Source organism: Rhododendron vialii, chromosome 9a (genome assembly GCF_030253575.1).
Source record: "Rhododendron vialii isolate Sample 1 chromosome 9a, ASM3025357v1".
In the NCBI taxonomy this organism is placed as follows: Eukaryota; Viridiplantae; Streptophyta; class Magnoliopsida; order Ericales; family Ericaceae; genus Rhododendron; species Rhododendron vialii.
In genome coordinates this window covers 12139983-12156218 of record NC_080565.1, presented here as the reverse complement: position 1 = coordinate 12156218, position 16236 = coordinate 12139983, and the positions used below count along the sequence as shown (strand labels likewise).

The 16236-nt window shown below is 36.2% G+C and overlaps 2 protein-coding genes across 2 annotated transcripts in view; both read left to right on the top strand.

Annotated features, from left to right (window-relative positions):
- LOC131301323 (uncharacterized) overlaps window positions 1–16236 on the top strand; it is a 110817-nt gene that overhangs the window by 73081 nt on the left and 21500 nt on the right. The gene's annotated exons all lie outside the window — the stretch shown is intronic.
- LOC131301328 (uncharacterized) lies at window positions 164–1108 on the top strand. The gene has a single exon (XM_058327552.1). The coding sequence runs from the start codon at window positions 549–551 to the stop codon at window positions 966–968; it is 420 nt and encodes a 139-aa protein (XP_058183535.1). The 5' UTR covers window positions 164–548; the 3' UTR covers window positions 969–1108.

Here is a 16236-nt window from a genome sequence, read left to right as displayed (position 1 = left end):
CACACTTACATAATCAAAGATCATTGTCTCTAGCACATTCCTATTCCTTCTTCTGCCTCTTGGACAGTCAGAAAGTTGTTGAACCTGAGATCTCTTGTTCATCCTTGGATAACTAATGTGGTGGGTAATGGAAAATCTACTTTTTTATGTCTAGATAACTGGCATCCTCTAGGCCCCTTTTTGCCAGGTTTGGTTCTAGGGTTGTCTACAATTTGGGCAGGACTCTCCATGCCAAAGTTGATACCATTATTGCTGACCAGTCTTGGCAATGGCCACGTTGTAGGAATTCTGTGACCAGGGACATCTTGAGGATCACCCCTGCTCATCTTGTTCCTCATCCTTCTCAAGAGGACACAGTCATTTGGAATCTCACCCCTGACCACAAGTTCTCTATCAAGTCAGCATGGAATGCTATTAGAAGGCAGCATCCTAAAGTTAGTTGGTCCACAATTATTTGGTATAAGCATCATGTTCCTCGCTGGTCCATTATTCAGTGGCTTGCACATCTAGGGAGGCTTGCTACTAAAGATAGACTCCTTAAATGGGGTATGGCTATGAATGATCAGTGTGTCTTGTGTTCTGCTTCTGTAGAAAACCATGAACACCTCGTCTTTCAGTGTCCTTTCTCTTCTCAACTTTGGAAAGCCTTGCAAAAGGACCTGAGGCCTCAATGTCCTGTTACTAGTTTGCCTCAAATTATGGACTGGATGATTCAAGTTGATAGGGGTTCTCTGTTTTCTTGTTTGTTTTCAAAGGTTGCTCTTGCAGCTCTTTTGTACCATGTTTGGGGAGAAAGGAATAGCAGAATCTTCAAAGGTTATGGGATTACTGTGCAGCAATTGGAAATCAAAGTGCGAACTGATATCCGAGCTTGTGTGAGCTCCTGGAGGAGAATTAAGAGGTCAAGTCCTAACATAGCTCTCTGTTCTTGGTGGAATATCCCATTTAGAGTTTTTGGCAGTCTGTAATTTCTGTTGTGTACTGTTTGTCCTGTTTCGTGATGTGGTAGTTCAGGCTTGTTTTTAGTGTTGATTTGTATAGTTTGTTGGCTTGGGATATGCCCCTGATGGGTGTTATGTGTTTTCTTTTCTAATAAAATTTTACCTTACCCAAAAAAAGAAGAAGTTTGGGCCGTTAGATTTATGTACATATAATTCAAATACTGAGTTGTTTTATTATATAGATTTGCACACAAAAATTATAATTTTTTGAAAGTCTTTATAGATAGAACTAATTGAGATCGTTAAATTAAGACATAAAAGAAAATAAAAATTCATGTCTGAAAGTCCCTTAAAAACAAGTGAATATAAAGCAAAAAATTATGAGAAGGTGCTGGTAAAGAAAAGAGGTACACAAATAGTAAGAGAGAGAATAGGGTGGAAAGTGAAAAGGAAGAAGGGAATATCCTGCATAAGAGGCAATCAAAAGTCTCCCTTTGAACCAAAAGTATATGCAGGCCCGGCCTTGAGTTTTTTGAGACCCTAGGCGGTAATTGAAAATGGAGCCTTATAAATGTATATATATTTGTTATAAATGTATATATATTTGTTAGTTGTTCAAAAAATATAGCAAGATGGTATTGCGGTTCAGTAAATTGTGTACTTTTGAAACTTACAATCATTTTGAAACTATTTGTTGAACAAGTTACAAAACTGCTGGCATTAAAAATTGAAAGTAGTCATGGATCGAACTCACGACCTTAAGTTTGAAGCACAAGCATCTTACCACTGTACCACAACAACATACTTGAAATATTCTTCACATGCTTATAATTTATTATCTTCTTCAATTTCGGGGCCCAATTATTGGGCCCAAAACTAGAGGCCCTAGGCGATCGACTGATGGGCCTATGCCTAGGACCGGCCCTGAGTATATGGCGGATGTTCAATCTTTTGTCAATAGTTTTACTCTTGAACCAATGGTTATTACAGTGTTCAAAACTCAACTGTTTACAGGGTGGATTTAACTGTTGCATGGTTTTCCCAAAATTTGAGAGCTTTGCGTGTTCAACTGAATACCCTTGCTTGTATGTACCACTGCCTCTGGTATAGATATTGCAAACCAATAAAATTAAGGCGGTGATCTAGAACCATATTACTCCTAGTTAGGGTGCCACTACACTACCTCATCTCTCCTGGCACGAGATATGTCTTACGGATTTTGTTAATATGTGCTCCAATGACATAGTTTAGATTGCATTAACTCTTTTATTTTACTCAACTTTCATGGGGAATGTAAAGTTAGTTTTAAATTGTTTGGTATGTGAAGAATTAAATTTGTTGAGCATGGGACAGAAATGCCCCTATTTGAGTGTATCGTTCTCCCTTCCTCCAACCCATTCTCAGGAAATCATCCGCAATGTCAAGGAAACCTTTGAAATCCATTACCATTCATATTAAAATAAATTGAAAAATTGCACAAAAAAATCCAACAATTCCAAATCGATCAGATTAATAAAAATGCGGCTGTATTTTCCTAGACTAAGGACAATCATATGCCGCCCGCTACCACGGAAGGAGAGGAGCGGGCAAGGAGCCAGCCCAAACAAAACCAGGTCTAGAGTTACTATAGAATTAAATCAGAATCGTACACAAACTGAAATAAAGACCGGGGTAGGCTAATTCTGCACAATACTTCACCAACATGTGATAAAGCAAAGAGTGGCCAAGAGGAGTGAATGGAACTGTGATCACCATAACTCCAAATCTAAGGGAACTTTGCATATTGAATGGCTCGTGCAGCATCACCGTCTATAGCAGATCAGTGGAAATGTTCCCACCAAGCAAAAATATGCAGAATGTCTTCATTGAGATCCAACCGCATGAGACCAGAATTGCACTTGATAAACACCCCTTACATGAAGCAAAGCTTAGCAGAGGTACTTGAATAAAAAACTGACTGAAACCACCATCCTTCGTGAGTATAAATTGTGAACCATCAAGAATCAACTTATCAAAATAAATTCTGTAGCTTCCAATTCGACTTCAAGGTAAGCAAAATCTGAACTTCTCTTTGTCAGCATCCACTTACAAGGGTCTGTCTCTTCTTTGATCTATTGGACTGAATAGAGTATTATATAAGGGCAGAAGTTAAAGCAGTATCAAAGGAGCTAGTGTCCTTATCATCTACAGCTATAACAGAAGTTAGGAACTGCCATTAGACACCAGTACATCATTGTAGCCTTCTTGATAAAACAGACCTGGACATCACCTGAAAAAGGTGCTTCGAGATCCACCTGCAACAGATGTCACTTGGATGGAAAGATGATAACAAGGCTTATAGATCAGTATCAAAGGAAACAGGAGCTAGCATGATCCCCATCATCTACTGACAAAAACATGCTCGAAGGTGCAACCAAAAACCAGAAAACTCAAAAAAGCAGAAACCAACATTGATAACCTAAGCTATGGGAGCTTGTCTAAAACCATATAAGCCATGCATGGCGAGTTTGCACACAAACTAAGGTTTGGTATGATCTTTATATCCCAAAGGTTGCCTCATGTACACCTCCTCATTTAGAATGCCATGTAAGATGGCATTAGTCACATCCAACTCTCTTAATGGCCCTTTGTGATGTGCAGCAAGGCTGAGCACAACTCTCATGGTTGGCTGTTTAACAACCGGACTAAGGCATAGTTCCGCTAAGCTAAAAGGACTTTTTGAAGATTTTGTCCTTATTAAAAATAAAAAAATCCCGTTCGTTAGTTTTGCGTCAAAATTTTTGTGGATTATTGATTTGTTGCGATGAGAGGAGTCGGATAGTTAAATTTTTGTACTTTTACCCAAAATTCTGGGAAATAACCACTTTTCAGCTAAAAAAGTAAAAAAAGTTGGCTTTTTTGGCTTAAAATTGGATATTTTCAAAAATATTGGGTAAAAGTAATTTTTTTTAACATTTACTAATAATCCGCAAAAGTTCGGCGCAAAACTAACAAACGCAAAAGAAATTTGAATAAGGACAAAGTGCTACTAAAACTTTTGGTTAGCGGAACACCACCAAAATGTCTCAATAATATCTATGCCTTCTTAATTTCCATTGCCCATAAGTCTGTCTTTATCAATACACTTGTAATAAAAGAATGTAGGATGACAAGCCAAGTCACGTCGTGAGAATACGAAATCGCCCTCGTAAGAACTAATTGTCCTCCAATTTGTTGAGCAAGGGGTAGTTAATTAGGTATTGTATGTTAATCCTTGGTTCTCCGGAATATACTCAATCAAATGGTACTCTGTTCAGGAATTTATTCAATCACTGGTACTATGTTTCAGAATTTTAGGGATTTTTGAGAAAAGAACTTGAGTAAACTTGATCCCAAAGAAACCAACAGTTACACAACTGCACTAACAGTGACAAAATCTCATGATTTGAGGAAGGAAGCTTACAAAACAGCAAACTGAAATTTTCTTTTGTGTTAACTGCTATTTTTTTACGTCTCTGTGTGTGTGTGAATTCGGATAACTCGATTCGTTGGATGCTGATGAAAATATGAGTGCTTTGTTTGCAACTGTGTGTACAAATTAATGGGAATCCGTATTGGAGATGTATCATGATGCTCAAACATTTGGGTTGGAATCTTCGTATACAAAAGTTGTTAGTACTCTAATTTGGCGATCATTTGGTTAGAATCAACATTTTCCGAGCTCTGTCGCCAAACAATAGGAGAAAAACTATCTGCAATTAAAGCTCATCAGCCATATGCTTTATTTTATGCATCCATTTCATTGTAGGTATTGAATTTTTTTTTTTTTGCCTTTCTGTTGTAATCACTTTCAGAGAGTGGATTTAGGTGCAATTGAACCACACCATAACTTGAAGATTCTTCATTAAGTTGGCATATTGTTGTAAAGTTTTATACAATTTCTTATTGGAAGTTTTATGTTTATCTCCTCCACAATTGAAAAAAATGGTAATCTGGTGACCCTTTGGGTAGGGTCTACCAAGAAATCAGCTTCGCCAAAAACAAAAAAAAGAAGAAAAAGAAAGAAAGACCCGAACCGAATATTTGACCCTTTTTTTTTTTTTTGATTTACAAATTTTATTCCGGTATGTTTATTTTTAGTAAATTAGTTATAAAGAATTTATTATAGTATAACTTCCATGTGTACATTGTGTGCCACCTGCACTATAACTTTTTTCCAAAACAATTTTTTCCTACTCTCTCTTCTCTCAGCCGTTACTCTCTCTCTCTCTCTCTCTCTCTCTCTCTCTCTCCATTAAATTCTCTTCCTTTCTCCCCAAGAAAACCATCCCCCTGCCCCCCTTGTGTAACGTCCCAAATTTTGGGAACGTTAAATGGATAATTTCATTAAAAATAAAATGGAGTCTGGCTCAATATTACATCATTACCCTTAACAAAAGTACATTTATTCAAATAAGGGTGGGAACTAGGGTTTCTATCTACTGCTTCGCATGTTCCTCCATCTTGACCAGCTCCTCAGCTCCCAAGGTTTCCAAGGTGTAGAGTTCATCATGTTCGTTTATAAGATCTGACACATTATACCGGCGTCGTCACTAATATAATATGTCAGGGTCACCAAAGGTAACATCGTGAGCTACAAAAGCTCAATAGAACAACTCATACCCACAAACCCTTAACTTACGAACAATCAATCATAAATTTAATGATTTCCACAAAATTCATACATATTTGACAAAATGGTTAACAATGACACATCTACATTCATTATCCAAACTAACGTTGGTGTCCATTATTTTTCGAGTTTCTCCTACGCGATATTTCGTAGACCGTGTCATTGGTTTCACCTTTCATTAACCAAATCAACATTTTCAAAATCATCATTTTACACACCCAACCTCGGTTCCGCCGCTTCGGTCTCCCGAGTATCCTCACAATGGTTCCGCTGTGCCGGATTTCCATTAGCACACAAAAACATGGAATTTGGCATTGGCTCCTCTCCACAGATAACCAATCCACAATTCAAACTCTCGGTTCCGCCGCTCCGGGTTCCCGAGTATTCCCACAATGGTTCTGCCGCTCCGGATTCCCATTTGGGTTTCGAAAATCACAATTCATCCCTCGGTTCCGCCGCTCCGGGTTCCTGAGTATACCACAATGGTTCCGCCGCTCCGGGTTCCCATTGGTTTTAAAAATCATTCATTTACACACACCTACCACACAATGGGCTGGTCCGGCCACATTGGCATTTCAAATCCACACCTTGCCTTTAACACACCCTAGGTGTCATGTCTCTAACTTTCTCGATTTTCGTGTCACATTTTTATGTTTAGACTCCACGGTAGGACTTTTTATATACCTAATCATAAATCATTCGTTGTAATCTTGAAACTAAACTAGCAAGATCATCCAACTCTATATTACTAATCATGCTCAAATCACAACTTAAAGCATAACGCTACATGTACGGATGCCTTTGGAGTGAAAATCACTTATGCTTTACAACAAGACAAGTAATGCAAATAATTCATAACACATGCTCATAACCATCTAAAGATCAAAATACGAATACTTCTATCAACGATAAAGTCTTATCTTTTGCAAAACCGTTCTTTCTTCCTTTGTGGAAAATTCAAAACAACACATGTGTTTATTAGGGTAAAAGTCGATTATTTCAACATGTTCATACTTCCATTAGCGAAAATAAGTTATTAACTATCATGCATTTCAAAACATTATAAGTGATAGATAACCTTATATACTTAAAGAAAATGGTCAGAGCCATTCTACGTATACTTAGAGATAGGGGATAAGGATAATCTACTTATACTTCCAACATACGGTTCTACGTTATACTTCGAGTTTAGTGGACAAAGGACTCTACGTATACTTAGAGATAGTGTATATGGGACTCTACCTTTCTTCTTGGCGGCAGTTACGACTACGGGAAGTAAGTTGACGATCGGGCAGAGTAACTTCCTACGGTTGGCTTCCGGTAGCTTTGAAAGAGAAAGGTTTCTCTCGAAACTAGTTTGTGACTAAAACTACTCAAATTTATGGATTGAAAGAGTGGTTTAAGATGAGTTTCTTGAAGAACTTGAGAACAAGCAAGAACAAGGAAGAACGAAGAACAAAATGCAAGAATTCTAGAGAGAGAAGTTGGAGGATGAAGGTGTGGGTTGAAATGGCAAGAGAGGGGTCCTATTTATAGCAAAATCCTTGGCTCCTCCTCTCTCTTCTTGGCCGGCCATATCTCTCTCTCTCTCTCTCTCTCTCTCTCTCTCTCTCCCATGGATTTGCTCTATGGTCATGTCAAATCATGCTGAAAGCCTCCCATGACTTGTCTTGTCCAATCCTTTTAGGCTTAAGGCTATAAACTAACTAGAATCTTAGGCTTTCTAGGTGAATCTAGGTGATTATGGCAAGTCTTACAAGTCTAAGGTAGGGTTTGATTAGGCTAAGGTATAGCCTTCCATGTTTAGTCATTCATAGGTATAGGTTTGTAGTCAAATTCTAGGGTAATGAGAGCTAGGTTTAGGATGATTAAAGGCTAGGATTCTATGTTAGAAATTGACTAGAAATGGGTTGTCAAGTCATAAATAGGCTTAAGGCTAAAGGGGTAGCTTGTGGGAGTGAACAAAGTACACCACACACTCCATCTCTCTCCCTCCCTCTTTCCCTCTCCCTCTCGGCTTCTCTCTCCCTCTCTCCCTATCTCTCTCTCTCTCTTGTACCATGTGCCTATATATGTATGTGTGTGTGTGTGTGTGTATATATATATATATACAAGTTTCTAGGAAAGTAACCCTAGAATAATTAGGCTTTAAGGCTATACTCTAGGTTTGCATGCATGGCAAGACTAAGGTTTCTTCTTTTAGAAGCAAAATAATGACTTCTTTTGGTATGACTTGTCTTGTCAAATATATATACACTTTGGCAAGTCAAATATCCATTATCCAAAGGATAAAAATTTCCCTAACAAATATAATCCAATGGGTAAAGGAATATTGATGATGACTAAGGTTGAAATGACTAGACATGGAGTATAATGATTACTACTAGAGGTCTAAGGGTTCAATAAGGGGTGGGAGGGGTTCATAAGGCTCAAAAACGGTCAAAAAGGTCCATCTAGGGTTACGAAATTGTAACTGGGTGGATTGGTAGTTCGGTTTCTCCAACTAATTGGTTAGACACTAACCCTACTTGCCATGTAAGATTTCTAGTCAAGAAATATAATTTTAAAGGACTAAAATCTAATTATAACGGATTATTAGAAATTAAAACGGAATTTTAAAAGTAATACCAAGTATTTAAAATAAAATTCAAATATTTAACGAAATTTTTATTTACCAAAAATCAGGGTCGTTACACCATGTCTAACATCCATCTCCCCTGCCCCATTCTTTGCCTACCACCCTACCCTCTCTCTCCCCCAATTGGCTCTCTCTCTCTCTCCTCTCTCCCTCCTTGTTCCCCACTCCACCCAATCTCCTATAAATACCCCTTCGTTCCCCATCCAAAATTGGAGAACACGAACCCGCACCTCGACTCACCATCACCACTGAAAATTTCGTAGAGAAAGGAAGAAAGAAAAACAGAACGCTTGGAGCTCTGTTAATGGAGTTCTAGAGAGAGAGAAAACAAAGTGGGTTTTATATCTACGCCCAACCAATGCTCAATTTAACTATACCAATCACCTTCTACAACCCATGGCATCCCCAAACAAGCCTCAATTCAATCCCAAGGTTCTTCCATAGCCAACCTCGAAGTTATCTTCTCCAAAGTCAAAGTTTCGATTTTTTTGTTCAATTTGATCAAACCAAGGTATTCTAATCCTACCCAACCTTTCCTCTAGGTATATTAAGTGTTTCTATGTCTAACCCTATGCCCCGAACGAACCCATGCATCGAAACCACGACGAAAAGACGAAAAAAATAAAATCTGGACGCAACCTTCGGGTTGCAAGAACTAGTGCCGAGGTTGCGGCAACAGGTCCCGCCGCAACTTGGTCAAACCTTGTGGCAGCAGGTCTCACCGCGAACTCCCCTTTTTTTTTTTAAAGAAACGTTTGAAACAAGTTTGCAACCTTCCGAAACTGAATTTTGACAGCCGAACTATTATTCCTAAACTTCTCACATCTCAAAGATCATATGTTGTTAATTTCAATTTTTTTTATTAATTACCTATTTATGATTTATTTATTAGTTACCTCTCAAGATTTTGCAAACGAAAAATATTTGCCACCTATTAAACCTTGTTATTAATGCCCGATTAATTTTTTTTTAAAAACTCTTTATGTTCCTAAGATGAAACTTTGTTAATCTCAACATCTTTTATTTATTAGATTATTTATTATCTATTTATTTTACTTTCGGCAACTTTCGTTAATATCTTTAGTTTAAATATTCCCGCGAACCTCCGGATCCAACTTTTGATACTCGAACATGTTGCATAGTACCGTAGGACTCATTTTAAGGTCATGCTACTTCATTTAATATTATTATCTATTTTTTTGTATTTATTATGGTTATTAATCTTTAATAAAACTAGTATAAGCCTAAGCTTACTAATTTTTGACCAAAATTATTATTTTCCTTCTTAATAATTAGATAAAAGTTTCTTGCTTAATTATTAATTTTTTGGCCATACAAGATTAAGGGCAACGGCCATTCATAAAAAAATTTGTGTGATCGCATTGCTTGTTATTTGTTTTAATTATTATTTGATTAATTGTATATTGCACCGATACTTTATTTGAATGCTAGATTGGACCCTAGAGACATGAGGTGGTATGCGAATAGAATTCACCTAGATGATGCTAGGTAATGGATAAATTGGAAAGTTTTATTTTTAGATTGCCTGCAGGCGGGATTTTGAGATGTGATGAGTTGGATGTGATAATTTGAAACTGGCAAAGTAAGTCCAGTGATGAAAAGTTGGATGTGATAATTTGAAACTGGCAAAGTAAGTCTAGTGATGAATTGAAACTGGCGAGAGTCCAGTGATGATTATGAAGTGGTGCATTGATGGTCCCATTCGATAGTTGTTGAAGTTTACCAAACGGCCGTCAAATTCAATTATTTATTAACCGGACTACAACTAAATATTTGCATAGTATAGCGAGGAAGTCCGAGTCGATCCACAAGGAGCTCGAATATAGCTTGATCGGATTGTAGATGTAAAGGTTTGTGGTGTTTAGACGACAAACTTTTGATTTTCCTTTGAAAGGTGAGAAATACCCTTATGAAAAAGACTAGACAATGAGTTTGGACTAAAAATTAAAGGCGACAAGACAATGGAGTTACTAATACTCGTAACTTAAGCCATCTAACAATTCTCAACAAAAACACGGTTGAATCGCACGGCATAGACTATCAACCGGAAGATTTAGCTATGAAAATGGTTAGACTTGATATAGAGTTTGAACGGCAAGATAAACACAAAGTGTGATATCTCTCCCGGAACCATGTGTGCAAGCACATGATCACCGGAGATTAACAACGCCAAGACTTGAATTCAAACTAAATATCAAGGTCATGAACTAGAAGCATAGTTTGGGAAGCATAGTTTGGAAAGCGAGCAAGTTCTTTGGTTCTTTTGGCAAACACGAACCGAAACATAGCTCTCGAAACCGTGTGAGCAAGCACATGATCACCGGAGATTAACATTGGTAAGTTTTGTTACATAAAAGGGCGAACTACGCACATTTACAAACCAAATATCAAGTCTTAAATTGAGAGGAGCAAAATTAACCTAAATCACAAGGTGTTATTCCCCCATGGCCAAGCCTTATTGACTACTTACACATAACTAAAAGATTAGACATGGTAAGAAAATAGAGCAAAAGATTTAACCGAAGAAAACGAAAATAAACTTGATTTATGCAAAGATCCAAAGCATAGCTACAACATTAATAAACGAGAAATTAACATAAGACAAATACTTACTTGAGTTGTTATGAAATTAAAGACAAAAGCTTGAAAACAATGAAAATGGAGTTCTAGGAAAGTAAAAAGACTTAAAGCTAGGAGATGATAGATACACATTGTGAGAGAGAGCCCTATTTATACACAAGGGCTTTCTCTCTCTACAAAAGTCAGAAATAACCCAAAAAGCTACCTATTAAAAGAAAGTTTTCATAAGTGGAAAGTCTGAAAAGAAACAAAAATATCTGCAGAAACCTAAGGTTATCGATACCCTTTTTAATCGATACCTATAAAAAGGGTATCGAATAACATCACTAAAATATTCCCCCGGAGAAGACTGGTATCGATACCTACACCAAAGGTTATCGATACCCTCAAGTCTGGACAGCTTCTGGACCAAGATGGAGCAAATGGTATCGATACTTTCCTTCATGTTATCGATAATAATCTACAAAACTGCAGATTCCAGGTTGAGGCTTCAGCTTTAGCAAACAGCTCCCAGCAACTTCACAACTTCTCAGCATCTTATCTTCATTCTCTAAATTTAAGTAAAGACTACATTTTAAACATTTCTTTTTATTTAATGAAAACAAGAAAATACCTCATATTTGGAAACAATGACATTACCAGAACTTTAAGATTACAATTATATCAAAATGTCAAACCCCACTTTTAGTGTAAAATGGAAAACTGCACATTTTTCTCAAGAGAAAATGGCTCAAAATATGACCTTGCTTTTTAAATAAAACGTTGCAACTTTGTAGTTACTCTTAGAAAAATTCAATGATCAATTACCGCAATTTTTTTGTCTCGAAAATTGATACTTTTTCAAAAAGTCATTTTTCCATACTTAGACAGATTTTAAGGGGCCGATAGGGTCTCTGGGTACTTGGAAGCACTTGGGCCATGCATGCATTGAAATACGTCTTATTTGCACGTTTTACCTGAAAATACTAAAAACACACCTTACGTGTAATATCGCTAAATAAACATAAGTTAAAACAACATAAAACGGGACTAGTCGCACCAAATATCTACAATATTGGGTGCTCATCATGAATTAAGATAAGCGAACCCTAGTTATGAATAGGGCATGATAAGCTTTTCTTTTGTTGTAATGAGAGGGATACACACTAGGTACATAACTTAGGTGCTATCCGCGACAGCAAAAGAAAGTGATCTCATGGGACAGGGCATGACTAGCGGTTGGGGTGGAAAGATCTCGTGAATGAGATATTAGATTTCACGTTAGGTTAATGGATAGTAATAAATCGGTTTATAGGAAAAATCTCTGTTTTATTTATTCGCATCATTATTATCCTGTTACTTACTAACTATAAAGTAAGAAGGGTAGTTAGGTTAGATTATTCTACTGGGTGATTTATCACTCATGGATACGTTTGTATCTTGGTAAATCAGTTGCTTTGGCAATCAATTTGCCAGCGGGTGTAAGATTCAATGGTGGAGCAGTTTTGAGACAGGAGGAAAACCAGGAGTGGAGATCGAGTATGCTTGGAATCCGTATCAAGCCTAGAGTCGGCTCTGAAGTTAATGTATTTTTGTAACGGCCCTGATTTTCGGTAAATAAAAATTTCGTATTTGAATTTTATTTTAAATTATTTGGTATTACTTTTAAAATTCCTTTTTAATTTCTAATAATCCGTCATAATTAGATTTGAGTCTTACAAAAATTGAATCTTTTAACCCCGAACAATATAGTCCTTTTCTAAAGACAAGTATGCTTGTAAAAGCACTTGTGTATTTTCCTAGTGAGTGAAATAAAATCTTTAAAATCATATTTCTTGGCTAGAAACCCTACTTAGCAAGTCTAGTTAGCTTCTAACCGACCAGTTGGAGAAACCAAACTACCAATTCACCTAGTTACAATTCCCTAACCCTAAATGGACCTTTTTGACCATCTTTGAGCCTTGTGAACCTTTCCAACCCTGGACAAGAAAATCATTTTATATTTTCTTTTATTAATTTAGTACTTTTCTTTACCCATTAGACAATAAAAGTTAGGAAAACTTTTGTCCATTGGACAATAGGAAAACTAGATTTTTTTTCACCTAAGGTACTATTCTAGATTTTGTTAAAGGTACATATATATAGTTATATATAGTCTTATATACACATGCCTAAAAGTACATGTATATATTATTCAAGTATATCTATTACTTTACTTCTTTAACCATTGGTCAGTGACTACTAGGGTAGATATTACCCATTGGATAATAGAGTAGTCTTACTAGCAAGTACTAAGATGGACTAAATAAATATTTTCCTAGATCCACCATGTGATTATATATGTATATAAATGTACCATGGATTTACTACCTAAATTTTTCTATCAAAAATATTTTGTACTAGATTTGATAAAGTACTCATATTCACATGACTAAAGGACATTTGGTTATTTAAAATATTATTCAAGTACATATTACCTTTTATCCATTGGTCAATAAAAGTTAGGGAAACTTTTATCCATTGGACAATAGAAACCCTAAATTTTCTATTAAAGATATTCATTGCTAGATTTGGTTAAGTACTATTATATAGTTAAATATAGATTTTTATACATGCTTAAAAGGATATTTTGGTTATTTAATTATGAAAATTTCTTTATTACTTTTGTCCATTGGTCAATAATTACTAGGGAATTTATTATCCATTGGATAATAGGATAAATCTTTCAACAAGTACTAGGGTTCATTAAATAAATCATTTTTTTAGATTTTCTATGTGCTTATTTGCATAAAAAAAAAGGGGTGTATCCAAATCCTAGATTGCTAAGTACTATAATAAATAAATTAGTACTAGTACCTTGTGAATTTTATTAATAAGAGAATCCTAGCCTTACATTTTATTGGATACTTAGTACCTACCTATATATTTAACTATGTGGACATGAGTACATATATATCATATTATATAAAGCCCTAGATTTCCTAAAGTACATGATCCAATAGTTTAATAAGAACATGTGCATAATTAGATTACTTTAATGGGATATTTGATTTGAAAATCTAGTACCTTGTACCTTTTGGCCTATTATTTTTCTAGGAAAATCTTTACCCGTTGGATAATAATTGCTAAGGAAAATTTTATTCATTGGGTAATAACCAAGACTTTTGCTATAAATAGCACTTCATTCTTGCCATTCAACTCACACCTTCACCTAGCAACTTCTCTCTCTAGAAAAACTTGTATTCTTCCTTTGTTCTTGCTTAGTTCTTCTTGTTCTTAAAGTTCTTCTTGTATTCTTCAAGAAACTCATCCAAGGCCGCCACTAAACCGCCACCCGACCACCCTCTCGATCCAAAAGTTGTAGTAGTAATAGTCAAGACTTAGTTTCGAGAGAAATCTTTCTCTTTCGAAGCTACCATAAGCGTTCCGTAGGAAGTTACTCTGCCCGACCACTGACGTACTTTTCATAGCCACCCTACCGCCAAGAAGAAAGGTAGAGTCCCTAGTCTACTAACTCTACGTATAGTATAGAATCGTATGTTGGAAAGTAGAATGTCTTTAGTTCAAAGATCTTAACCGTTTTCTCTAAGTATATAAGGTTATCTGTTGACTATTAAAGTTATCTGTCATAAGTATATAAGGTTATCTGTTGACTGTTAAGGTTATCTGTCATAAGTATATAAGGTTATTTGTTGACTGTTAAGGTTATCTGTCATAAGTGTATAAGGTTATCTGTTGCCTAAAATGTTAGAATTTCATGAAATACTTGAAAAGTGTTTTCTAGAAATAATGAAAAGGATGGGGAGTATGTTGAACTCATCAACTTATGTTTTGAGCATGCTAAATAATATAGAGTTGATGATCTTGCTAGTTTAGTTTCAAGATTTCAATGAATGCTTTATGATTCCTTATGTGGAAAGTCCTACTGCGGAGTCTATGCATGAAAACGAGACACCGAAATCAAGAAAGTTAGAAACATGGCACCTAGGGTGTGGTTAACAAGAAAAAAGTGTTCGAAGAAGGAAATATTTTAAAATTACATAATGACCAATTTTGGTGGCATTATGTGAGTTGGGGGTGTGTGTGTGTGCCAATGGGAACCCGGAGCGGCGGAACCATTATGCGGATACCCGGGAACCCGGAGCGGCGGAACCGAGGTAGGGTGTGTGGCTTAGTTACCGCAGAGAGGTGCCAATGGGAACCCGGAGCGGCGGAACCGAGGATGGGTGTGTTAAAAACTATTTTGGAAATGTTGATTTGGAAAAAGAAAAGTGAAAACGATGACACGGTCTACGACGAGTCGCGTAGGAGAAACTCCGAAATCTTGGACACCAACGTTAGTTTGAATAGCGAATGTGAATGTGATATTGTTAACTGTCTTATTACATTGGCATGTCTTATGTGGGAATCGTTGGTCTATTACTTGTAAGTTAAGGGTTAGTGGGTATGAGTTAATCTATTGAGCCTTTGTAGCTCATGGTGTTAGCTTTGGTGACCCTGACATATTATATTGGTGGCGACGCCGGTATAATGTGTCAGATCTTATAGATGAACAGGGTGAACTCTACACCTTGGAAGCCTTTGGAGCCGAAGAGTTAGCCAGGATGGAGGAGGAAGCGGAGCAGTAGATAGGAACCTTAGTTCCCTCCCTTATTTGAATAAAAGTACTTTTGTAAGGTTATGATGTAATATTGAGCCAGACTCTATTTAAGTTTTCAATAAAATTGTCTATTTAATGTACCCGGAAATTGGGGGCGTTACAATTTTGATTCAGTAAATCTATCTTGGGATTGTAATAGTTAAACCTTTATTTTTTTGAAAATTATATTTATTTAGCAAAATTTTCTTAAGATATTATTTTCTATTGCTCCTGCAAAATCGGGGCGTTACAAGTTATGTGCTGAAAAGTTTCCTAAAAAAATAGAAAAAGTTTTTGTAGTGATGAAAATACTGTGTGTTTGTGCATGTGTGATGATCTTGGTTAATTTGGAGTTTCAAATTTCTCAATATCTCGGAACTATTTTTCCTGAGTTATGAGTTACTTTTGATTTGTTGTTTATAGTTTTGGTCTCATCAAGTCTGTCATTTCGGTAGCATATGGTTGTTTATTGTTCACTTCATCAAGCTGTAATTATTGTGTTGAAGATAAAAGTGGAATATGACTTTGCATTTGTGGAGGATATGTTATGTAATTTTTGTATATGTGCATATGTGTCTATATTTTTATTTTTAGAGTATGGTTACCTCTCTCCATAATTTGTTGTTGTCTTCATCATTTTACTCAAGAAGTTTAAATTGTTGGAGTTGGGAGTGTAGTTACCAATATTAGATGTTCACATTAGTGATTTTGGAGGAATGGATTTGGATTATGTCGGCACGAGTTAAAATGATGCATATATATATAGAATAGAGAAATTTTTCCTACC

Excerpts from the sequence above, each read along its gene's own strand:
- LOC131301328 (XM_058327552.1), top strand. The coding sequence starts at position 549 with ATGGCTATGAATGATCAGTGTGTCTTGTGTTCTGCTTCTGTAGAAAAC.